This window comes from Peromyscus eremicus, chromosome 3 (assembly GCF_949786415.1).
Source record: "Peromyscus eremicus chromosome 3, PerEre_H2_v1, whole genome shotgun sequence".
NCBI classification, from domain to species: domain Eukaryota; kingdom Metazoa; phylum Chordata; class Mammalia; order Rodentia; family Cricetidae; genus Peromyscus; species Peromyscus eremicus.
In genome coordinates, this window is record NC_081418.1 from 102,958,644 (window position 1) to 102,984,658 (window position 26,015).

Sequence of the window (26,015 nt, forward strand, 5' to 3'; positions counted from 1 at the left end):
AGTTTCACTTGTATAAAATGGGGACAGTTTGCTTTCGAGGGTTGTTTGGAGTTCGATATGCATGAGGCTTTTGGGACTGACTTGGCATGCAGTAGGAGCTGATGTTATCTGTGGAGTCTCTCGGCCTCTCCAGAAGGTAGACAGGACCACTGCCTTCCTCTCTAGATTCAGCAGTGAAAGCCCAGAGAACTGATTCAACTTCCCTAGGCCAGGATGCTGGCAGATGCCCAGTCTGGGTTTAATACGGGCTCGAGCCTCATGATAACAAAAAGATAAAGAAGACTCCCCTCTTGGTTTGTGATAATCAAACACCGTTCCCTCTTCCTGCACAAGCCTAAAGCAACTTTGAATTATAACTTCACTGACTTATCTACTATGGTTCAGGCTCTATAACTCCTAGCACATAGGCTAGGTCACATGGTATGGAAACTCCCCAAACCTCTAAGAACAAGAAATTGCCTTTGTCCCCTGAGCCAAAGGCTCTGTCTCCTCAGGCCCCACCCTAATACCGATGGCTGGTGCAGTGACTCTTGAATGAGGTCACACTCCCAAGGACATCTGTCTCAGTATCTTTCACAATCTATGTCATATTTTCTGAAAATTATCTAATGGTAGACTCATCAAAAGCACTCTTCAAAACTGTCAGCCCATGATAGGACTCAGCTGGCAAATAGATGCTTTTGGTGCCCAGGCCAGAGGACCTGAGTTCAATCCCTGGAACCCCCACAAAGGTGGAGGAAGAAAATTGTCTGCACAGAGCTGTTTTTTGATCTACACATCACACTGTCACGCTGCCCCCACCCCCTAAAAAACAGAAAATGTTGCTGGTTCCCTTCACGTGACCCTGGAGGCCCTGGGCTCCCAGCTGCCATGCTAGCTCCTGGCAGCCCTCTGGTCAGCTGCCTCTGTTTGGTTGATGGAGACAGCTGGGCCAACAGAGGCTCACTGTCTTTGCTTCTGGGCTCTATTGTTGAGGCTTCCTCCCAAGTTCCAGCCACACAGACACCCCCAGCTGTCAGTCAGCTTCCAGGGTCAGAATGTAGGGGAAATGGAGACAGGAGAAATGTTCAAATATATACAACTGTACTCTAAGGACATGATCACCAGGGCTGCTCTACAGACAGGGAAACTATAGTTCAAGGAATGTTATGACAAGTGGGGAGTGCTTATACCATGGTGAAGAAGCCACAGATGGTACAGGAGCGGAGGGCTGCACCCCAGGAAGGAATATATATCGGGGATGATAGGACCAGAACAGACCCACCACCTCCACAACTGAGGCCAGAAGCGCGAATGGCACAGAGAAGCCCATAGTAACACCACCTAAGCTAGTGTCTGCTTATTTCCACCCTGGGAATGCGGGCGGAGCTGCGCTTGACCACACCTCCCAGGCGGGACTCCATTGGATGCCTCTTCTTGGCCGGCGCGGGTCCGGTTGTCTGTGACGCAGCTGCAGGCCAAGGCTCCACCCCCAGCTCCAAGCGCCACGGAGGCGTGTTCTGCGCCGGCCCCGCCCCTTGCACCCCTCCCACCCCTCCCGGTGCGGAGTGGCGGCCAGAGCAGGCAGGGCCGGCTGCGGGATGTGAGTGTGCGGGGTCGCTCATGGGGCCAAGCCTGGGTGTTGGGGGTCCCCGTGGGCACAGCGGGACAGGTGGGGCAGGCTGGGAAACCGGGAGGGCGAACTGTGGCTCTCCCCTCCCCAGGGCACCGCGGTGGGCTGCAGGGCTGCGACGAGGGCACAGCCTCCTGCAATCGCGAGCTACAACCCCCCCCCCCACCCCCCCAGCGTAATTTGTTCCCAGCTTCGCAGATGCGTGAGCTGGCTCGTGAGACAACCACATTCCACCCCGCCACCCCACCCCCGTCACCCCGCCTTCCCCCGTGCAGGCCTTGGGCCTTGGCGCCAGCACTACTGAATACACCTGGCACTGGCATGTGACCTTGGGCACACCTGGTCCCCAGAGCTGCTGTGAGGAAGGTGTTGGATGCGGGTTTAAGCAAAGCCAGCCAGGGCTCAGGAAGGAGCTGTTTTCATTTTTGTTGGTGTTAAGTGACCTCCTGGTGTGAATGGGGAGGGGGAGACTGCTTTCCACAAGGAGGCTGCCCTCCATATCTGCGTCTGTCTCTCTGCACATCGAAGGCCGCACGCAACACAGCTGTACCAGCATGTACCAGAGAAACGCTGGCCCATCGTGTACTCGCCACGTTACAACATCACCTTCATGGGACTGGAGAAGCTGCACCCCTTTGATGCTGGAAAATGGGGCAAGGTGATCAACTTCCTGAAAGGTAAGAAAGCCCCCCACCCCAGATTTGGATCTGCCTCCATTTCTTCTCCCCAGCCTCATCATCCTCTTAGACCTGCATCTGCCTCCTCCACCACTGCATCCATCCCACCCTTATCTGAATTCAGCCCCAGACTGCCTTCTGTCCTGCTGTTAAAGGGTCTTTCCAGGCAGGCTGCTAAGCACAACAGGCCCTGTCTCATATTCCCTCCAGTTAAACCTAGTCCCCATCTCCCTTCCTAAAAATCTAGAGCAGGCTTCCGGCTCTGCATTGTGCAGAAAATAGTACCAAATTAGACATTAATAATACAGCTCTTTCTGTTGGGTTTGTTTTTGTTCCTCTGGTGACCTTCTATCTATGGCAAGTGGTACAGCTTTCCCCTCTGCTGTAGGTACCAGCCTGAACATCCAAAGGAAAACATGGAGTAGAAAGCACGCAGATGATGTGTGGTGTTGGTGTGAGCCTGGGACGCTAGCCTTGCACATCTGTTGCCTGTACAAATGGTTTCCTGCTGGTGCTCTCTCTGCCCCCGGGCTCCTGTCTCTCCCAGTGGCTCAGCACAAGGGTCCCTCATCTCCCTCAGTTGGGAGCGAACAGCCAGCCCCTTTTACTCCTGTTCCTCTGAGGATGAGGAAGGATGGGAGGCAGGACCACAGGGCAGGCTCTTTGGAGGCCCTGGCAGGAAGGGAGCTGGCTGAGTCGGCCAAGTGTCAGAGGTCCTGGGAGCACCTGCCTGGGTCTGCCTGTAGAAGTGGATGGGACTGGTTGGTTTCTGAGCATGACTCATGGAAACTAGAACTAGATTCTGATTTCTCTAGAACCCAGAGCCTCATGGCCCAGTCTCACAGTACTCTGAGGGCAGTGCCTTCTCTCAGCCTCAGTTTCTTTTGCAAAATGAAGTGAAACTAGACATCTGTAAGCCACTTGGACACCCTGATGTCCCCTGTACCACTTACTCCTGTGTTTACTGCATATTTTTAAATGACTGAGCCTTGGGACTTTTTTTTTTTTTAACTTAAATTTGTTTTAGAAGGAAACCCATGTCATCAATGTGGGAAAAGGCAGTTTCGTTTGCCATAAATAGAAGGTTCCTGCAGGAAGGCAGTGCTCTGAGCACAGCAGTTGTTAGACTCTGGCTTGTGCTACTCTCCTTTGGTTGTTAGCAAGGAGGATGAGCAAGGCTCGGGCAGAGGTTGAGGAGAGGCCATGCTGTCCTGCGCCACCTGTTGAGAAAGAGGTTGCTTTTCTACCTGGAATACCCACAAGTTCACTGTGTGCTGAGGGGCTGCCAGAGGCCAGCCTGCAGCCCGGGGAGGGTCTGGGGTTTGGGGGGGGGCTATGCCTGGCCTGAGGGTCAGCGGAAAGGAAGCAGGGGCTTGCTCTGTGGTTCCAGAAGAGAAGCTGCTGTCGGATGGCATGCTGGTGGAGGCGCGGGAGGCCTCGGAGGAGGACCTGCTGGTGGTACACACAAGGCGTTATCTCAACGAGCTGAAGGTACAGTACAGGGGTTGGTGGGCGGTGGCCAGGTGCAGTGGCTGGGGGTGGGGGAGGCTCAGCCTTAGGGGTACCTCCTCCTGTCCCTAGCACAGGAGTCTCCAGGGCTTAAGATCAGGAAGGGCTATAAGAAGACATCTCTGTGGGTAGTTAGCTCCCCATCTTCCGGTGTGTGAAAGCAGGGCTATGCAGACAGAACCCTCTTAGAGGTTGTGGACAGAGACTTTCAGCCTGTGCTCTGGACAGGCCTCAGAGGCCCCTGCTGGGATCATCACTTTAGTGGGAAGGGGACACCAGCCCTTGTCCTGTCCACTAAGGCCGCTTCACTCTGGCCTGTTTTTTTGAGTGGGCCGAGATGCTAATTCTAAGGACTTGTTGTAAATAAAAACTCTTGGGCTAAAACTGGGTTTGAAACTCCCCCAGGGTCCAGCAGGGAACATGAAGACCTGGGGGGGGGGGATGGGGGTGTCTGGGGTGAATTGCAGAAGACCTTTCTCTCCCACGAGGGACTTGTGGTAGGTTGCCACACGGTTGGACCCAGCATGACTACAGTGCCCGCTTTGCCAAGAGAAGCCAGATGCTGATTATTAAATGATATTCTCAGATTTCTTTCTTTTTCTATTTTTTTGCTTGGGGCTTTTTGGGGAGGGTTGGTTTTTATTTTTTTTTTATGATTGTTAAGATTGAACTGAGGGCCTCATGCATGTTAAACAAGCACCCTATCACTCAGCCATATCCCAGCCCCCTACTTTGATTTTGAATGTGCTAACTGTAAGATTTTTAAGTCCTCACTGCAAGCCACACTGGACTACCACTGTTTGCCTGTGGCCTCTTTGTACAGGAGGCTGCAAGCTCCAATTGGGAGCTGAGGTCTTTAGTACATCTTTTATGTGGCTGGTTGGCGTGGGAGCCTGGGTCAGAATCCATGGCTGCCAGCCTGCCCTGGCTGGAGCTGCATCAGGGTGCCATTGATTCTCTGCCTCAGAATGTGGGAGGCCTGGCCCCCAAGCTTCCTGTCAGAGTCATCTTGGACTCAGGACTCCGCAGATGGCAGAAGTCAACAGGCCCCTTCACTCTGTCTGGAAAGACCTTGGCTCGGAAGTAGGCTGTACCGGCTCAAGGCCATACCTAGGGGGAGCTGGTTAAGCGTGGGAAGACCCTTGCAGGCACTGTTCAGGACCAGGGTCCCAGCTGCTGGGCTCTTTCCCCTCCAGCTGTGTCCTGAGTTGTGAGAATTCTAGATGGGCCATGGCAGTGTGAGCTCATGAAAGATTGCCAGGAAGAGGCTGCACCCTGTCTCCCAGGAGAGAGGTGTGAGGCATTGGCCGGAAGCCCAGTGCCTGGCTGCCCTGGTTTCCTGGGGCCCAGACATGCATGGTTAGTCCGCAGCCCAGGAGCCTGGCCAGGAGTACAAAGGAGGAGGGGAAGGCAGGGTTAGATGCTCTGAGTTTGGACAGGAAGAGACCAAGAGTGCAGCTGGGATCAGGCTTGGGGCTGGGGGGATAGTCACCAGGATCCCACCCATTTATAAAACCTTCAGGGAAACTTACAAGGCAGGCTGCCTGCTTGGTCTTTGTCCCAAAAATCTGGAAGCAGGGTAGTCTGTGAGTCCCAAATAGAAAATAAGACCGGGGATGGGGCGAGGTGGTGGTGGTGGGGACACACAGCTTTATCAACATAACATAGGGGTTCACCAAGATGACGATGAAGTAACATTTGGCTCACAGCTCCCTGGTAGCCAGAAAAAAGGGAGAAACATAACTTTTCTAATACACCAGGTCTTGTGTGGCCTGGCTAGCCAGCACCAGACTACATTGGGTCTGGCTAGATGAGGAGGAAACATGAATTTTGTCCTGAGTACTGTGAACAGGTTTGCGGTGGGGGAGTGATACGTGAGGTGCTGTTCACACTCAAGTGAGACCCATTGTCTGGTGCCACAGCTCTCCCACCCCATGTCTGCATCGTCTGTCCCTTTCCTCTGCTGTGGACAGACATCCCAAGCGGTGTCCGATGTCTGGCAGGTCCCTTCAGGGTTCCCAGGGTTGTTATTGGGTCTGTCTGTGGGTGCTGTGTACCATGCACCTTCTCCCCAGCCTCCTCTGCTCTGTCCACAGACCTGTCCTGGGCTTCATCCCTGGTCCTGCACTGCTGTAGCCTTCCATCCCAATAAGCAGGGCACCAAAAGGGAAAGATCGCGTTGGTGCAGGGCACCACCTGTGTGTACAGCCTAGAGCTGGGCCCAGTCAGGGTGGCATCTGGGCAGCATCAGCACTGTTCCTTTGCTTGCTGTGAACTCTAGGGCCTTGCCCCTACCAGCAGGTCAGAGCTGGAAAGATCCTGATGTCTGTCCCTGAGCCCTGTCAGCAAGTTCATGACCAGCGTGCGTACTGTTCTGGGTCCTGCAGGGAAGGGATGGAACCAGAGACCAAGTCCCTCTCCAATGGAGAGCAGAGAAGGAACATAACTAGCCGAACAGGTGCCAAGTGTCCACAGAAAGGGGGACAGCAAGGTAGAGTGTGAGGACAGTGAGGCCCGCAGGCCTGGAGTGAGGGACGGGTAGTCTAAGCAGGAGCCACAAGTGCAAAGCACTGTGGAGGGAAGGACACTGACCTCAGGCACCTGGAGGGCAGAAGATGGGAGAGGCTATGGGGGATGGGAGCCTGGATCTTTGACTTTGTCAGTTCTTGCCCAAGAGGCCCATCTCTCCTTTTCTTTAAAGAAATAAAAATGTGGTTAGTCACGTATGACACAAGCTACTGTCTTAAAGCAGCATTTCCATCATCCACCGTGTGATGTCATGATCCACAACTGTTCCCCTCACCCTGAAAGGAAACCCTGATCCTGCAGAGCACTTGCTCCCTGGTACTCCCTGCCCCCTGCCCGGTCACTGCCCATCTCTAGCGTGCTTCCGCAGACTTAGGTGCTTTGTACCTGACTTTGTACAGATGGAATCAAACAGTGTGTGAGCTTTGGTGTCTGGCTTGCCTCACTGTACATCACACTGAGCAGGTATCATGCATTCTCCTCCCCAGTTGCTGGGATTCAGAGTATGCAAGGCAAGGGCCTTGTCACAAAGCCACGCACCACCCCCTACACATTCCTCTTCCTGGATGTATAATATTCTACCATGTGTGTATCACATCTTGTTTGCCCATCCATTGGCTTATGCACATGTGAGTTATTTCTCCATTCTGGCGATCGTCAGCAGTGTTGCTATGGATATACCCGTACATATTTACTTGAATATCCAGTCTCAGTTATTCGGGGTATACTCCAGTTCTGTACCAAGAAAAGGTCTAGCATAGCCATATGAGTTTGGAGTGAATGAGTTTATAGCGAGCAAAAGTAAAATAACCAATAAATAATAATAAGTAAAATAACCAATAAGTAAAAATAGCAGAAGCAGCAGAGAGAGCTCAAGAGGACATCGAATCAGGAGTCTACAGCCCCAGCACAAGGCATTGGATTGACCTGATTGGCAGCGGAAGAAAAGTAACAGGACCCAGAGGTCCCTGGGAGTTTACTTTTTTTTTTTTGGTCTTTTATAGTTATTTAATTTTCTTTTCTCCATACTGAAGAGCAAACCTTGGCAAGTACCTAATTACTAAGCCACATCAATCTCCCCCTCTTAAAAAAAAAAAGACCTTTTAATTTTGAGACAAGGTTAGTCTGAGCTAATGATCTTCAAGCTTGGCCTCCTGAGCAGCAAGATTTACAGGCATGGGCCCCCAGGCCTGGCAGTTTTAGTTTAGATCTGAGATTGATGGTACTAGTTTCCTTCTGAAGGGGATAGACACAGATGTCATGTAGCCTTGGGTATTGACACAGATGTGCTGGCAGTGGTGTGCAGCTCTAGGGTAGCCTCTGGGCAGCCAGGACACTGTTTTATAGAGGTGAGAACAGGCCTCTGCAGCAGGGCTCCAAAGTGACACCCTCATTCCAGGCCCTGCTTTGCAGATAAGGAGACAGACATGCACAGAGGGAAAGAACTGCATCCCAAACCATATAGCTGAGACAGAGCCCAGCGTGGCTTCAGAGCCCTGTCCTGGCCCTGCATCCAGCCTGACCATCCCTAAGCCCTTGCCCTCACGGAGTTTGTCACAAGGCAGTCTGGGTGGGTTCTGCTTAAAAAATCCAGGCTGTCCCCTGGTTAGCCTGCTGCACATCCCAGACCATCGTATCTGTCCCCTCCACACCAGTGCCTTCTCAGTGGCTCTGTCTTCTGCTGCTCACCCTGCCCTGTGTCAGTGTTACTGTGAGCCCCCATCCATTCACTCCCATTACTATAACTACCGTCTCCCTGGCCCACAGCCCACTCTGCCAAGCCCCTTTCTCTCCCTCTTCCTCTAGAGCTACAGGTCACCTCACCCCTGCACCAATGTTTTATTCGGCCACCTACAGTTTTTTTTTTTTTTTTTCCAGAGCAGTCCTGCCTGATAAAGCTATCATGATGGGCATGTCCTAGATCTGCTCCATCCAACCACTGGCCACAGTGGCTGGCCAGCATTTGAAACATGCCTGAAGTAACTGAGGCATGAATTCTACTTAAATGGAGATATTTTTGCTTTGTTTCTTTGAGACAGGGTCTTGTGTAGCCAAGGTTGGCCTTGGACTACTACTTATTCTGCCTCCACATCCCGATGGTGGCCATGTACTACCACACTACCTTTAGCTCAAAATTTACTCATACTTATAGGCAGGAGTCCATATATTTGAGTCCTTTGTTCTCAGTTTCAACCATCCACAGAAGGAGAATATTCTAAAAAGAATATTGCATCTATCTTAACATACAAATTTCTTGTGTTACTTCCTAAACTGTGGCATAAACTTCTCTCAGAGTGGTAGCACAGCCTGTGTCATAGACAATCTAGGCATGATTTATGCATGAGGATGTGCTCAGGTTCCATGTAAACATGACCATTTACACATGGGCCTGGAGTCCCAGTGGATCTTGGCCAAGAAGCAGTCCCCTGGGGAAAGCAATGAACAACTGTCTATAAAATAATAATAGTAATAATACCAAGCAGGGCGTAATAGCACATGCCTTTAATCGAAGCATTCAGGAGGCAAAGGCAGGTGGATCTCTTTGAGTTGGAGGCTAGCCTGGTCTACATAGTACCTGGACATCCAGGGATATGTAGAAAGATCAAGTCTCTAACAAAAATAAAGGAACAAAGAGCGGCAGAGCGCATTAGACACATCAAATCAGGCTTCTGCAATGCCCAGCAGAAAGGATTGGAGTCGCCTGCTTAGAAGTTCAGGAAAGTAACAAAGTATCTCCCATCAGCTGGGTATGGAGCTCAGGGGGTCCCTATGAATTTAGTTTTTAGTTCTGGTTTTTGCTTCTCTGTGTCTCTGACAGTAAGCTGTGAGAGTGTGTTCTGAACAACTGGAGAAGCTTATCTGCCCTGTCCTGCCATACCCAGCTTCTGTCATTCCTGGACTCAATTTCTTTGCCCTAAATTGCCTCTTTGGCCTAATGCCTGCATCTAGGGACTCTTGTTCACTGTTTATGTTTTGTAGATGTTGCCTTCTCCACAAGGCCCTCTCCTTCCCATGAAGATGAATCATTGCACCTGCTGGCTTGTTAGCCATGGCTACACGTGTCCCAGCACAAGACAGGACTCCAAGCCCATCTGGGTGTCTCACAGGCCCTAAGTACTTAGGAAGTGCTAACTGGCACTGGGCACCAGAGCCAAGGCCCTCCTGGTACTTACTGGGTAGTGGGAAGCTGAGGAGCCATATGCAGGCTTAGCCTTAGAGCAACCTGCAATTCTTTTTCTGGACACAAGAGGGCAGCAGAGTGCCTCAGAACACCGACATCGACTTCACTGTGCCCAAGCTCAAAGCCGGGAGTAAGAGGTGGTTCACAGCTGTCACTCCCCAACAAAGAGTATGCAGAGCAGGGAGCCACCATGCCTGGGCCTGGCACCAAGTTTAGCATCCCTGTCTCTTTCCACAGTGGTCCTTCGTGGTGGCTACCATCACTGAGATACCCCCGGTCATCTTTCTCCCCAACTTCCTTGTGCAGAGGAAGGTGCTGAGGCCCCTGCGGACCCAGACCGGAGGCACCATCATGGTAGGCTGGGTGGGGTGTGCCGCTCCTGACCCCCGCCCCACTCTGCCTTGTAGAGTCTTACCCCACCTAATAACAATTTGAGTTACTGTGTTTATAACCCAACAAAAGTATGTTCCATAGTAGCCCTAGTCACGGCTGGAGAGCTAGTTGAGGGACTCTGTCTCCGAATGAGGTCTATCCCAGCCACGGTCATTGCCCTCTGACACTGCCATGTTTTGTATTGCTACTCATCCTGAGTGCCTGCAGGATTTCAGCCACCAGCCTATGCCGCAAGCAGACTGTCTCGTTTCCATTCCCAAAGCCACAGGGGAACCCTCAGCTGACTTCACTTGTTATTTCTAGTGTTTTCCTGGTAAAACCAGGAGGGACACCCCGAACTCTTCCACATGCTGGCAGTCTGGTTCTTTTCCCCTGTTGGCCAGATAAAGTTGGCTGCTGGTCTGTTGACAGATGGGGTGGGTATCACCTGATTCCACCTGTGGCCTATTCCTGCCCCAGAGCTTACATACTGAGGGAGTGAAGGCATGCTTGCTGCAGGGTGAGGCCTAAACTCTACCCTCTGCTTGTCTCCAAAGGCGGGGAAGCTGGCTGTGGAACGAGGCTGGGCCATCAATGTTGGTGAGTGCTGGGGCTTCAGAATGACCGGCTAGCCTGGTGGAGCTGGAAATGGGGTGGGGACAGAGGGATGGGAAAGCCCTCAGAGCCAGTTCAGGAGCCTGGGGGTGAGTATTCTGTAGCTAGAGTTTTCCTGCCTGGCCCACCTCAGGACAAATCTCTCTCACCTGCCAGTCCCACAGCCGCTCAAACTGGACCAAGTAAACACAGAGACTTATATTGGTTACAAACTGTATGGCCGTGGCAGGCTTCTTGCTAACTGTTCTTACAGCTTAAATTAATCCATTTCTATAAATCTATAACTTGCCACGTAGCTCGTGGCTTACCGGCATCTTCACATGCTGTTTGTCATCATGGCGGCTGGCAGTGTCTCTCTGACTCAGCCTTGCACTTCCCAGCTTTATTCTCCTCCTTGTCCCACCTATACTTCCTGCCTAGCCAATGGCCAATCAGTGTTTTATTTATTGACTAATCAGCAACACATGTGACATACAGAACATCCCACAGCAGTATTCAGCCCTTTTTGTTCTTGTGAAGCCCCTCCCAGTTTCTGTCTGCTGTGGGATATTTGTCCTGAGAATGCCCCTGCCCAACATTTACATATTTCCAATGGCAGGGAGTCCTTTCCCACCCAGAGAGCCTGAGCCATCCCTTAGGAAGGCCCCTGGGCAGGTCCTCTGAGCATGTCTGTGTGGAATTAGTTGCCTCCAGGTGGCGTTCCTGAAAGACTCCATCCTTGTGGGGTCTAGGCCAGTGGACAGGGCTTAGTCATGTGGTGAGTGGATGGTCCCAGGCTCAGTGCCACCACAGGGGTCCCGGAGGCTGGTGCTCCCCAGCTCCCTGGGCTCTGTGTGGCCCTTGCACATCTGTGGTCACAGTTGAAGAACCTTTCCCCCAGCAGCCTTTCCTTGGCTGCTGCACCGTTGTCTTGTGAGGAATTGAACATGGTGAGAAGGTGCCGGCTTGTACAGGGTCTGTAGCAGGCTCTGAGCCCTTTTGGAATTTTGCATGGCTGAGGGCCATGGTTTTCCTGCCTGCCTTGACGGGTACCCAGCATTAGATCTGGCATAGCCGTGATGTTAGGATACCCCGTTGCACAAACACACGGGTGATGCATGCCCTGCGTGTCTGTAACGTGGTTTCCCAGTTCATGAAGGACCACTTCTACAGTGGTTAAAGTTGAGCATCTGGGTCCTGATTAAGCCTGGCTTTCACTGATGGCGCTGCCGTTTGCTAGTTGTGTTCTCTGGGCAAGTTGTTGACCCTCTCTGTGCCTGAGGCCGCTCATCTGCAAAAGGTACTGGTGAGATGGAGCTCTCTTCTGGGCTCGAGAGAGGCTTTGGAAAAGCCGAGTGCCCTGTTAGGAGTCCCCGGTGTGTGTGTGTGGGAGGCAAGTCCTTCATCTGCATGGCCCCAACCTTACACTGCTGGGGGTGGGGGTAGTTGTGGGTCTCCATTTCAGAAGGTTCCTACAACCCCAAGTCTCCAGAGATAAAGGGGCAGTAACAGCTTACTAGCCATTCTAGCAGAAAACTGGCAACAGCATTTCTCCAGTCCAAATCAAAAAGGACCCCCAGACTGTGTCTCAGGTTGGGGGTGGCATGGACAGCTGTGGCCAGCAGAAGGCATCCTTCCCAGTCATCTCTGTCCACTTCTGGGGTCCACGGCAAGCCTGCTGGTGCTGCCTCTTCCTGGTGTGGGAGCCCAAGGGCAGCTCAGCTGGCTGACATGGCTGGGTCTCCCTGGGAGGGGCCTTTTCTGTGGGGTGTGGTGGCTATGGCATGGAGCAACCTCTTGGCCTGGGTGACATGCCCAGGTGTTCTGCTCACTTGGCCGATCTGGAATCCAAGAGGAAGGGGCTGTGGGGATGGTAGGGATCAGAAGGCACCTGAACCTGGCTCTGACCGTTACCATCATCTGCCTTTCTGCAGGTGGCGGCTTCCACCACTGCTCTAGTGACCGTGGCGGAGGCTTCTGTGCCTATGCAGACATTACACTAGCTATCAAGGTGTGTCTGAACCTGCGGTACCTGACTTCTGAAGCCCTCCCGTGTTAGCTCATCACACATTCCAGGGAAGGGAAGTGGGCTCACAACGGGGAGAGGCTTCCTCACAGTGGAGAAGGACTTCCCTAGCTGCTCTTCTTGGCGGGGACTCAAGCTGGATCTGGCACATTCCGGCCACTAGAAGGCCTGTCTGAGGCAGGAGGGAGCCTCTGCTGGGAGTGGGTGTGGGAGAAGGGACAGGCAGGTTTCAGGACTGAGGACAGGAAGAAGGGTGTGGCTGCAGGAGGGAGGGAGAAGAGGGGGAAGAGGGGGGCAAGGAGACTACAGAGCTCGCTGCTGCTGATTTCATATCCTAACCAGACCCCCACCCCCACCCCCACGCCACCCCGCACCCCTGCACACTGAACCCTTGAGCATTACAAATGAGGAAACTGAGTGAAGGGAACTTGCCTGAAGATTCTGTGGAAGCCCTCCTCCTTCCCCATGTGTTCTCTGCCCAGTCTCATGCTGGGTGCCAGGCTAATGGGGTCTCTGCTCTCACAGGCATGTAGATGGGCTGTCAGTAGGCCTGGCTGGCTGTTAGAACAGGGCATAGGAGGGAGAGAGGGGAAGGTCTCCTCAAGGAGGAAGAGGCATCAGCATTTAGTTTTATAAAATAAGGCAAAGTTTGGAGAGTTAAATTCCAAGACTGTGGGGCTCATCTGTCAACCCTCACATTCCCTGGAGAATCGGGGACCTGATCCCTCAACTTTCAGGTCATAGTGTACTGCCTGCCCCCAGAGCCTTTCCTGACCAACCTCTACCTCTCTGACACACACACACACACACACACACACACACACACACACACACACACACCATCTTCCCTCACCCCAGCACTCCTGGGAAAGCGTTATCTTGCCCACTGTCCTCCTGACCCCTCAACCCCATAGTCCTAAAGGGCCGGGTCCTCTGGCCTGTCCGAGCCTCACACGCCTTCTCTCCCTGTCAGTTCCTGTTTGAACGGGTGGAAGGCATCTGCAGAGCCACCATCATTGATCTTGATGCCCATCAGGTGAGCACGCTGCAGGAGCCCAGGCCCCAGCACTTCCCTGTGGTGAGAGTCCCCTCCAGTGTCCCTGGCAGCCTCTGTCTGTCACCCAGCCCCATACTGTGGATACTCTCCTCCTGGAAATGGCTGAAGTATGCTTCAGCCAGCGTCGTCTGCTTCGCTCAAGGTGCAGACTCAGGGTCTGTCTCCCTGCTGGCAGCTCAGTCCAGCCAGGGTGGCAGATCCTCCTCATCGCTCCTGTCCTTGAACCCAAGGGGTCTCACTGCCTCCTGCTGACCACTCCTACACCAGGAGGGTCCTCAAAACCCCCACCTGCTCTCTCCGACCCATACTCCACTCTAAGTAAACCAAGACACACATACACAGCCCTTTACAGTTTGTCCTCTATGTCCCAGTTCCACTGATAACCCTGCAGAGCCAAGAGGGTAGCAGGGCCAGACCCTGCCCTGTTTCACAGAGAGGGTGAGAGACAGGGCTGGACATGGTGCAGGTTCTGAACGAGGATACTGGGTCATGTCTGGAGTGTGTCCAGCTCTGCTGGCTGACACTACGTCCTCAAGGTCTAGCCTGCCACATAGAGCAGGAGGCAGTTCCTGTGGTGGTTGGGGATACCCCCTTCCTGAGAGCGGGTGCCTGCAGTGACAGTTGTGTCTGCTCACAGGGCAATGGCCATGAGCGAGACTTCATGGGTGATAGGCGTGTATACATCATGGACGTTTACAACCGCCACATCTACCCTGGGGACCGCTTCGCTAAAGGTAAGTGTCACCCCACCTCTGTCCCCAGCGCGTGCTTGGTGGGTAGGGCTATGCCACGCCATTTATTATCTCTAGTATTCCCATGAAGTGGGTGCTCCCACCGTACCCACAAGCACATGTAGACCCCAGTCACTCAACCCCCAAGACTACAAAAACTTATCCAGGAAATAAACACGAGGGCTTCACGTTAGAGATGAGCATAGATGGTGACGGGGTGGGGGTGGGGGAGCAATAGAAAACATAAAGATTGCAGAAGTTAGCTCAGAAGATTTGTGCCTTAGTTAGAGTTCTGTTACCATGACCGAAAGCAACTTGAGGGATAGGAACAGTCTATATTTAGTCCATTTTGGGGGACAGAAACAGTCAGTCCATTATGAGGGTCAGGGCAGGAACTCAAGGCAGGAATCCCAAGGCAGGAACTGAAGCAGAAGACAGAGGAATGAATGCTTGCTCCTCCTGGCTCGCTCAGTTTCTTTTCTTAAACCCCAGGACCACCTGCCCAGGAATGGTATCACCTACAAAGTACAAGCCAACACAATTGACCCCTTGTCAACTTGACACACAAACACCATCACTATTCAACTACAGCCTTTCCTTTCTCATTTGTCCCCAGGATAGTATGTTAATATTAATATCACAATATAAAAATTTCCAACTTTTAAAAGTTCCAGCCTTTAAAAAGTCAAGCACTTTTAAAAATTTAATTTCTTTAAAACATCCAAAATCTCCTTCAACGTTCAAAGTTTCTCTAAACTATCCAAAGTCATTTCAAAATTTGAGTCTCTCTAAAACTCCAAAGTTTCTCTAAAATATCTACAGGCTGATAACTGGGTTTCTATAAAATCAAAATAAGCTAAACACTTTTTTTTTTTTTAACTCTGAAAGGGAGGAATCATGACACAATCATAATCAGACCAAAACAAAACCAAAATTCAACAGTGTTAAAAAGCTGAGTGCATCTGGGACCCACCACAGTCCTCTGGGCTCCAGGGGGCCCAGGCCACTTCTCCAGTTCCAGCCTCTGTGGTATACACAGCTGGTGTCCCAGGATCAGGCCTTCTGCACTCCACAGCTGCTGCCGACCACGGTGGTCATCCCATGGTACGAGGATCTTCAAAATTCTGGAGTCTACAATGTGACTGGGGTGCACCTTCACCAATAGCCTCTCCTGGCCTCTCTTTGGGGTCTCTTATCCTGCCACATGGTGCCAAGTCTCAACTTTTCTCCATGACCCCTTCATGCCTTCAAAACCAGTACCACTCTTGTCTTCCAAGCTCCCACAGAACGGCACACTGAGCCATGGAGTACTCAGTGTCTTTCCCAGTCCAAAGTTAAAATGTTATTACAGTCTCCCCAAAATCTGTCACAGCAATTCCCCCATGACCTGGTACCAAAAATGAGGGCTAGAAAAAGGGCTGAGTTCAGTTTTCAGCTCCCTTATCAGGTAGCTCACAACCATCTATCATTCCAGCTCCAAGAGATCCAGTGCCCTCTTCTGCCCTCTGCAGGCACTGTACTAATGTGTGCACCTCCTTATACCTGTAATTACAATAGAATAAAATATTCTTAAAAGCAGCAAAAATGGACTCAATGCATAACCCAAAGGCTCTGAGACCTGATTTGAAGTCAGCAACTTTCCCGCTCTGCAGGTAATGTCCTCTCAGTCAGCTTTCTGTCTCTCTGACAGGATATGTCATGTAATTTTGAAGATGCCAGTACCATGGGACCACTGCCAAGGTCAGCAGCAGCCTTGGAGCAGAGATTAGCATTGGCCCATGGCTTTAAGGTCCTGGTCCGGGTTCAGTTGGTCCTGTTGCCTTGGGCCTGTCATGTTCTAGGATACCTTGGCTACACATATGGCAGGACCAAGCTTTTTACCTCATGATGGCTGAAGGCAAAGAGACACATGAAGAGGCATGGTCCTGATACATCACTCCCAAGTAACATCCCTTCCTCCACTTGGCTCAGCCTCTTAAAGGTCCAGTCATCAGCAGTACCATGGGCTGTGAACCAAGCCTTCAACAGATGGACCTTTGGGGGACAGTTAAGATGAAAACAGGGCAAAGCCATTTATGCCCATTGTACCACTGGTTCTGCCTAAGCTGACTCTGGACTATTTGGTCTTGAATATGAAGGGGGTGTGTCCATTGTTGGTAGGGCCTGAGGATAGGTCTGTAGGTCCTCAAGACTGAAGAGTCTCGGCTTTCATCACCTGCCCTCCCATGGGTACCCCTTTGCCACTCAGCTTTGGTGAACTGAGAGGCCAGGCTGAGATGGGGTCGGTCCTGCTGTGGGCATCAACAGGTCCCCGCGTCTTTCCCATCCTCAGCCTCATTTTCCCCTCCGTGTACTTGAAGCTATCTGTGTCTCTTTCCCAGAGGCCATCAGGCGGAAGGTGGAGTTGGAGTGGGGTACAGAAGATGAGGAATACCTGGAAAAAGTGGAGAGGAACGTGAGGAGGTCCCTCCAGGAGCACCTGCCCGATGTGGTGGTGTATAATGCAGGCACAGACGTCCTGGAGGGGGACCGCCTTGGGGGGCTGTCCATCAGCCCAGCGGTACGTCCTAACCTTGGGGGATCTGCCCATAGCCGAGGTCACATTCCGACTGTCATTAGTTACTTTATGTTGCTGTAGTAGATTGCCCTGATAAATGTGGCAGCTTAGAGGAGAAAGGGTTCACTCTGACTCCCACACAGTTCCTGAGGGAATACCGTTAATTATGGTGGGGAAAGCATAGCAGCAGGAAGCAGAGAAGACCACATTTCATCTGCACACAGGAAGTAGAGAAAAAGAACAGGAAGTGGAGCCCAGTTATGAAATGTCAAAGCCTACCTACCCACAGTGACATCCTTCCTCCAGCAAGCTCTGCTAACTAAAGGTCTAGAACCACCCCAGACAGCATCACCAGCTGGGAAGCAAGTATTCTAACACATGACCCTGTGGGGGGACATTTCATATTCAAACCACAACACTGACCCTAGGCCGCCTAGGACATGTGTCCATCAGCCCAGAAATCTTGACCCTGGGGGCCATTTGGGGCATTTGTCTGTCTGCCAAGCTGTGTGTCCTGGCTCTTGTGGGGCAGGGAAGCCATGCTCTAAGGTTTTTGACAGCAACAGAAAAGATGGGCAGCCTTATGTCTGGAGGCGATGAGCTAAAGCAGCAGTTCAGAGCAGGGCTAGACTTATAATGGTACTCGGGCCTGTCTGAGCTCACCTTCCCGCTGTCTTCCCACAGGGCATTGTGAAGCGGGATGAAGTGGTTTTCCGGTTGGTCCGAGCCCACGATATACCCATCCTGATGGTGACCTCGGGTGGGTACCAGAAGCGCACGGCCCGCATTATCGCCGACTCCATCCTCAATTTGCATGACCTGGGGCTCATTGGGCCTGAGTTTCCCTGCGTCTCGGCACAGAACTCAAACATCCCCCTGCTTCCTTGTGCTGTGCCCTGACGGCTACCCACAGAACATTACCATACCTGTCCCCCACCCCGTCCACCCGCCCACCCGCCTGTGTTTGTTGCTGTGAAGACAGCTGCCAGTGAGCGTGGAGGGGCAGGAAGAGCAGGAGCCAGCCTTGCTGGCCACTCCTCCACCAGGTGCCCAAGGGTCTCTGGGCCTTGGGGTGGAAGAGCTGAGTCCCAGGGAGGATCCCTTATGGGATACAGGCAGGTCATGAAGAGTCAGGAAGGAGAGCTGCAGGGAGGGACCTCTGAGATATGGTAGCCTGCTGTCCAGATCAACCAGAAGATGGGCCCTCCCTGACCTGGTGGGTTCATTCCCTCACTTCAGTCTGGAGAGGGCCTTCTGGGTGATGGTGCCCATGGGTCTGAGGAAAGTTCCATAACCAGCCTCCAGGGGGCGCTGGGTTCTCAGCCAACAGGCAGGAGTTCCTGGTATGGATGTGGAGGCCTAAGGAAGGAAAGCTGGGATTCTCCAGTTTGGGTTCCCCTCAATAAATCAAGGTCCAGACCTGTTTTTTCCCAAGCCCCTCTATGGTGATGGGGTGGGACATTGAGGATGCCCGAGGTTCCCACTTTGCCAGTAATCTACTCTGTTCAGCCTGGGGGCAAGTTTGGGGGAATGTTTAGCTCAGTAGTGACCCTCCAAACTGGAATTTTTAAGGGGCTGCTGACCAGGATGGAGAGGAGAGGAAGGTGGGGCCCAGCCGGTAGGAGTCCTGTGGAGGCTGGTGGCCAAGCCAGCCCTAGTTGGGACTTCCTGCTGGGAAGGCAGCAAATGTGACATTTAAGTGTGGTGGCTGCACAGACCCTGGGTGACAGTTTCCATTGGCCTTACCCAAAGTGCCGGTTTCCACCTCCGTCTGTGGCCCTCTGGCCATTTTACCCTGAAGGGGACAGCCAGGGCTCTCCATGACCTAGGCAGGAAAGCACCCACCCCTAGCCAGTGATTGCCAACTTAACCGAAGGCACAGGGGTAGGAGGATGTGGGCCAACTGGGCTTTCTCCTGCCCTGGATCTGCCCCAACTACAGGACTCATGTTCATTACCATGTGGAGTATTCCCACAGCCTCCATGGCGTCCTTCATACTCCCTCTGCTGGAGTGGGGAGGATGCCAAAGTCACCAATTGTCCAAACCACTGACCTGGACCAGACCCCACAGTCCACCCCTCTGCCATGGCCTCTCCGCATCTGACTGGAGGTATCTCCCAGGACACTGGGGAATGGTGACAGAGTTTGTCATTGTGGAGTTTCCATCAGAATACCATTCAGGCTCCAGGTTGTTTCTGTGTGTTCTGAGGTAGACAGTCCTGCCTCCAGAGGACCACTGGAATAAAGATTCAAAATTCACCAATCCAGACATTTGACCAGGGCAGCTGCCCAAGATGGGTTGTTTTTTTGTTTGTTTGTTTGTTTTTTCCAGTTGATGGAGACCTGCGGATAGCACAATTCCCATTTTAGCAGATAAGGAAACTGAGGCCCCAGAAGGAGGGTGGGGAGTTTGAGGAATGTCTTTTGAGTATGAGCAGGATTACAACCCTGCTCTGTCCGCTGTGGAAGCTTGAGGCTCATCCTTTGCAGGGGTGAAGGTCAGGAGTTGCTTACCAGTCAGAGTAGGTGTGGCATCTCTGGCGTTAAGATCACTGGGGTTGGGATCTGGGAAAGTGAGGGATGACCGGCAGGCAGATCTAGGCTGGGATGGTGGCTCTGCACAGTGGGCGGGGCCCAGCCAGGGAAGTGGGTGGAGGGGTCATACAGACCTGTGAAGCAGTTGGAACACACAGGGATGTGTTGTCCCCGGGGTGGGCCTCCCAGCAGGCAGAGAAAGCAGAAGTGTGTCAGCTTGCAGAGTAACCAGGCATGTCCCAGTGGCACAGCTGGATGAGAACTGTGTTGAGACATAAAGGGGGCAGGAGGGTGTGAGCACATGGATAAAGGTTGGCATTGGTTCAGGGTGGCAGGATTTACATTTGTACCCATTTCATAGGTACAAAAAAGGAGGCAGGGATGGGTTAGTTAGCTCCTTGATGAAAGTCCTGAAGTGGAAGAGTGATGATTTGAACCAAAGTCTCGCCTCAGGCTGTCTGCAAGCTATCTCCTCATTTGTGTAATGGGGGCTGCAAAAAGACTTGTCCAAATGCCTCTCTGAAAGACACCGTGTAGGTTTTGCTGCACCCAGCAGCTTGTACCAGCAGAAGCATCATGCCCACTGGAGGCAAGTGTTCAGATTTGGGCCCCATGTAAATTGCTGTCTGAACATTATCCCAGGGGAGGGCTGGGGGTGTGACTCAGCTGGTACAGTACCTATCATGAGTCCCTGGGCTCCATCCCCAGCATTGCATAAAATCAGGGTGGTCTTGCACATCTGTAATCTCAGATCTCGAGAAGCGGAGACAGATCAGTCAAGGTCATCCTTGGCTACAAATCAAGTTTGGAAGTCAGCCTGGGCTACAGGAGAACTTGTCTCTAAATTAACAAAATAGGAAATCATTGGAGCTGGACCTGTAATCCCAGCACTCAGGAGGCTGAAGTGGGATTATTTGACAGAGCAAGGTAAGCCTGTACTTGATGGTGAGTTCTAGGCCATCCTTGGCTACAGATGAGTCAGCCTAGTTTAGAGAAATAGAAATAAAGATTAAAAAGGAAACAACCCTAGGAGAACATGTCAACTTTTGCAGAGGCTGGTGGGCTGCTGTGATCAAGGGCAGAAGCTGGCTGGAGGTTCTGGGACTCTGGAGAGAGAACCTGGAAAGACATCAGTCCTTGGCACCCTCTGCTCACAGCAGCTCAGATGCCATGCCCAGATGTGACTCCGTAACTTCTCTGGGTACTCTCCTGAGGAATTTCCCCCCTCTCAGTTGATGAAGTGGAGTCCTCTGTGCCCATGAGTTGGGTAGACTAGAGCTTCACTCACTACCTGCAAAGTCCTGTTGGCCTGGGCCCGGCTGTGGGGGCCTTGGCTCTGGCAGCCCCCCTTGTCCTTAGCTGGCAGGGCTGGGAGGGTGTGTGTGTGGAGCTGGGAGGGTGATGCAGGTGGCAACCAGAGCCCGGCACTAAGCATGTGTTGCCTGGATGTGGCCTCCTCAGCCTCATCACCACAGATCCCAGCACAGTGGCCTGCCTGGCTACCAAGCTGTTGGAGACAGGGAGAAGGGATCTCCTCTCTGGAGTCAGCTGTCTTCCCATGGGGTAGGAACAGCAGTGCCCAGCTGTAGGGGCCCTAGCAGGGCACCCTAAGTCTAGCCTAACAAGGCCCTAGTAGAGAGTTCAAAGACAGGAATTAATGCACCACCCTGCTTCCATATCCCCAGCTTCCTCTGCACCATTTTTCAGATAAGAACACAGACATAAAGTAACACATTCATGGTCACAGTTCAGTCATGGGGAGAGGAATGGACCCATGTCATCTGACCCTATTATGGTGCCTTTTCTCACAGCTGGTTCTCTGGCAAAACGTGTCTTGGTGAGATGTAGTCTCCTCATACACTGTCTTCTGACCCCACCAGCTCCCAGCTTACCAGCCATCCTAAGAGAGGCAGGTGGCTGCACTCCTATGGCCCAGACCAGATGGAGAACCTGGGAAAATGTCAGCCATGATGGCACTGGGTGGAGGTGGGGGTTGTAGGGCTGAATGCAGGGGGTTGCCACTTCTGAAAGGTTCATGTGGAAAGCACACTAGGTTTTCTGAAGGGTGAACTGACTGTCAGCCAGATGTTTTGTAGTACCAAGAGGTACCCATGGGTGGGTATGTGCAGAGAACCAGAAGGCCTGGAGATCACCTGAGCTTGTATTCATGGCTTTGGGAGCACATAGATGGCCTTTGCGCTGTAACTGGACAGGCCTCTAGGAGGTGGATACCGTCCTAAGACACTGTGGAGCCTCTTGGCTCTGTGCTCTTCTGGTCCCCACCTCCTGAGATTTTCCCCTCTTACACTCCACTCCCTGTGGGGCTAGGGGTGGCAGGGGTGGGGTTATGCTGTACATGCACTGTGCTGGACCTGACATGATGGGTGTGGGAGACCCCAAAAGCCACCTTCCCCAGCCTCGCCACCCTGCAAAGCTTTGCTCATCCTAACAACCTCGGAGGCTCTACTGTCTAGCCTGTAAACTGAGGCTCAGGGAAGTCTGCAGGCGTTCTTAAGGCCACAGGCAGCTGGCTAAATGGCTCTGCCACCATCAGGATACTTTCCTTGGTTCTGCTTGTCATTAGGGCCTGAGCAGGGAGGAACCATGAACTGTCTGAGGGGTGGGGTGGGGCATGGCCATCCCGGGCTTGAATTCTCTCTACACATAACCTCTAGTGTGATTCTAGACAGATTATATCCCACCTCTGAACATCTTTAGTTAGGACTGTTGAGATAATGAAAGCGAGCTGGCATAGAGTAGGTGCACAATGCCACTACTTCCCCTCTTTTTCAATGCAGAAACTGGCAGAGTTGTTTCTCAGTCAGTCGGGAGCCTGGGCACTAGGTGGCAGAGCAGGCTGAAACCTCTACCTCTATACTCACCTGGGGACTGGGTAAGGCCTGGGCAGCTAACAATACTTACATATCAGCTGCGGGGACAAGGGCTGGCCTCTGGGAACCTCTCTGAAGCTCTTGTGACTATAGCAGTCTCTGCCCCTGGCCCAGGGGGCAGCTGCCTTCTCAGGCACCATGGTCTGGATTTAGGCCTGGAATCCAGTTGTTAGCTACTGTGGGCAAATGGCATCACTATTTGTGCCTCAGTTCCCCTGGCCCCACCTCCCATCGATGTAGGCATTAACTCCTTCATTCCCAGGTTTGGCTTGATGCTGAAGGAGACCAGACAGGCAATGCACTGGCCTATGTCCCTCACCTCAGGCCCCGCTGGCCACCCCAGCCAGAAACCACCGTTGACACTGCTTGTCCTGAGACGGTGGCTCCCCTCCAGAAGCAGGTGAGCATGATGGAGAGCAGGCTCAAGCTTTGCCTCTGTCCTTCAGGCAGGTGTGAGAGAGAGAGCACTTGGTGCCTCAGTTTCCCCATTTGTAAAATGGGGTCATGTAAGTACCAGGCCCTCAGGTTGACAGGTGAACAAACCCACTTAGGTGCCAAAACTGCATCTGACAACTAGTTCTGTCACCAATGGCCTGGGTCACTGACAGGGTAAATCACTGGCCTTCACTTCCCTCAGTGCAGAGCTCAGTGACTGCTACCTGATTTGCTGGACGCCAGGCCCTGTGCTGGATGCTGGGCCATAGACTGTATCTATCTGTCTTCCCACTGTACTCCATATTTCTTGAGGGCAGGACTCCAGCTGCTGTGTTGCTGAAGCGATCCAAGGTCAGGCCCAGGATCAGCACGGTAAGGATCCTCATGATCCTGAACCTCTCTAAGCTAGTTAGGTTTTGTCTCCTTAACTCAAACTAAAGTCACCTGGAAGGTGGAACTTAATTGAGGAATTGTCTCTTTCAGATTGACCTGTAGATGAGTGTATGAGGCCTATAGGTGTGGGAGGGCTCAGCTCACCACGGGTGGTGCCACTTCTGGGCAGGTAGGCCTAGACTGTATAAGAAAGCCAGCAAGCAGCATCCTCCATGGTGTCTGCTTCGGTTCCTGCCTTGGGTTTCTACCCTGACTTCCCTCAGTGATGGACTGTTGCTTCTAAGCTGAAATAAACCCTCTCTTCTCCACGTTGTTTTAGGTCAGTGTTTTATCGTAGTAACAGTCTCACGCAGAGTCAGGGGACCCAAGGCCCAAAGAGACAGAGAGCCTTGCCCCAAGCAGGCTCTAGAGACCACAGGGTGCAGGCAGATTCAGGGAGGCAGAGGCCAGGCTTTCCCTCATGGCCACATGGGCCTATTGGTCCCCTGATACCTGGCACACCACACCAAAAGGACTCAGTTCTTACCATATTGACCAAGAATATCTTGTTTGGAGTGAGAGGGGCATCCTTACAGCCAGCACTGCCTGGAGTGGTCTGGCTTTGAGGCACCCCTGAATGTCGGGGGGGGGGATATAAAGTGGCTTTATTCCCATGTCCACTCAATGGGGACTATGTGCCTCACTGGCCATAGCAGAAGTCTCCTGGCCAGGGTAGAAGAGTCCAGGTGTCTTAGAGCTGCTCTGCTTGCTCTAGCTCCACCCCGAGTGCCCTGGGGAACATGGGCTCCCTGTACCCCAATAAGTATGTCAGTGGAAGGTTTGGGCCTTTGGACCAGTCTGGCTAAGCAGTTTCAGAAACCCTTCCAGCCCCTTTACAGTTCTGACTCTGCTGTTCCCGGACGGTGGTGGTGGGGCCATGTCCAGGGCTCAAACTGGGCAGAGGGGACTGGGCAGAGCCCAGAGAGGCTGATCCTCTCCACCCTCCTCCAGCCAAGGCACAGCCTGCTGCTCTGTTGTCTCCATAACTGATACGCAGGCAGCCAGACAGTTATAGTGTGTGTCTGCAAGGCTATTTTGTCTAATATGCTAAACGCCTTTGGAAATACCCAGTGCCCATCTGGTCCTAGTTATACCACAATATTGCTGTCTCTTAGCTCTCAGACAAGGGACCACTTTTATTTCTTCTTTCGTAGCTTAGGAATGTACTTAAACACAAGCCGGCAGCCGCCCAATCTGCTCCCCAGTTGCTTGATCGTGGTCACGCCCATCATTGTTTTAAAGGAACTCTGCTCTTTCCCCAAGGCCTTCAGAACCTCAAGAGTGCCTGGGGAGGGCAGATGCTTCAAAGGTGGCACTCTTGGCTCTGGGGCACTCTGGACCTCCGCCTAGTTTCTCAATGGGTACCATAAACTTGAACAGGACCCTTGGCTGATCCAAGCCTGATCAGGAAAAGCCACCTGAAAGACGCTAAGCTGATGGCTATTCCTTATGCCTAAACCCCTTTGTCACCCATAGCCACCCAAGAACCAGAAGTGAGAGCCAACACTCGGGCTCTATATCTGAAGCATCCGGATAGGCAGGCCATACCTACACTCTTCCTTGGCTGGAGTGTGTGTTTGTTCCTAGCCAGGAGTTCTTGTCCCTTTGGGTCCTTTGGGGGTCCAGCTGGCTACAACGTCCATCTGGAGACTGGGGAGCTACTCCATGATGTCTCCCCTCCAGGCTGACTGACCCTTGGCTGCTGCCCTGGGCACTTCTCTGGGGCCAGCTGGCACCCTGCTCCTTCCTTGAGGAAGTTCCACTCTGGGGTCTGGGCCCAGCCCCAGCCACTCCTGCCGTCCCAGAAGCATGGTGTCATTCAAGACTGGGCAGCAATATCCCTCTCTGTTCCCTCCGAGGTCTGATGTGGCGGTACACACTTGTTCTATGAACTTGTGAGCCCAGTGGTTTGAGGGATTTCCTGTGGATGTTTTAAGAGCTGGTGCCCAGTCCTGCATGTTCCCCCAGCACAATGCTGAGAGTACACTTCAAGTTGTAGTGCTGGACACTGTGGGTCTCTGAAATCTCAGGATGAGGAGGGCTTGAATCCAGTTAGAATCCAAGGACAGTAAGAAATAAACCTTTCTTGTGTCTGGGCTAAGGAGGCCTTGGGCTGACTTGTTATAGAGCATAATCTTGCCCAAGGTGACTGATACATGTTCCTTGGTTACAGTTTAGTGATACATGTCACAAACTGGAACAGAGTCGTTATACATTTTCACTTTAGGATGGGAGAAGGGACCTTGTCTATCGAGTTATTACGTTTAGAACAACCGTATTTCCTACCACAAACAGAAAGTCTGTTTTTGGTATGCAAGAAGAAAAAGAATCCTGGTCATTTCACAATAGGGCTACTGTGAAGAGCTGCACAGGTTACACATTGCATAACTCTAGAAGCTGCGATTACACAGGAGGTACAGTAGGTTTGTGAATAGGGCAGCTTTCCAGCAGAGAGCAGGTAAGTGTCTCCAGGAAGCCCTTCACTACCTGGCTGGCAATTGCTATGCAGGCTGACAGCCATGCCTGTCAAGCCTGTAGTTTCAATCATTGTGTGGTCTCCAGAGTTTGAGAGGTATTTGTTAGGATGTATCCATGTGATAAACATCCTCTGCTGTTAACTCTGCTCACAGCAGAGATGCTGACCTTCCCGTCACCCCCAGGTGCTTCCAACGGGCATTCTGCTTTCCAGGGGGGAAAAAAAATAACAGTGCAACAGTATCAAAGGATGTGATACAGCCTCTCAGAGCAGAAGACACAAGTACCAGGACAGCAGAAGGGACTGCCCTGGTTTCCATGTGGCTTTCATTATCCAAGGGTTCCTGTGTAGGGGCCTGGTGCTTAGCTGGCTGTGTAGAGATGGTGGGATCTTTACAAGGTAGA

At 52.3% G+C, this 26,015-nt stretch overlaps 1 protein-coding gene across 1 annotated transcript; it reads left to right on the plus strand.

Moving 5' to 3' along the window:
* The first annotated feature begins 1,476 nt into the window (after positions 1 to 1,476).
* On the plus strand, positions 1,477 to 19,111 carry Hdac11 (histone deacetylase 11). The gene is made up of 10 exons (XM_059256795.1): positions 1,477 to 1,582; positions 2,141 to 2,289; positions 3,680 to 3,780; positions 9,743 to 9,859; positions 10,435 to 10,477; positions 12,406 to 12,482; positions 13,471 to 13,533; positions 14,192 to 14,288; positions 16,667 to 16,845; positions 17,527 to 19,111. Coding segments are annotated over exons 1-10 (1,044 nt in total). The 5' UTR covers positions 1,477 to 1,580; the 3' UTR covers positions 17,743 to 19,111.
* Positions 19,112 to 26,015: the final 6,904 nt, after the last annotated feature.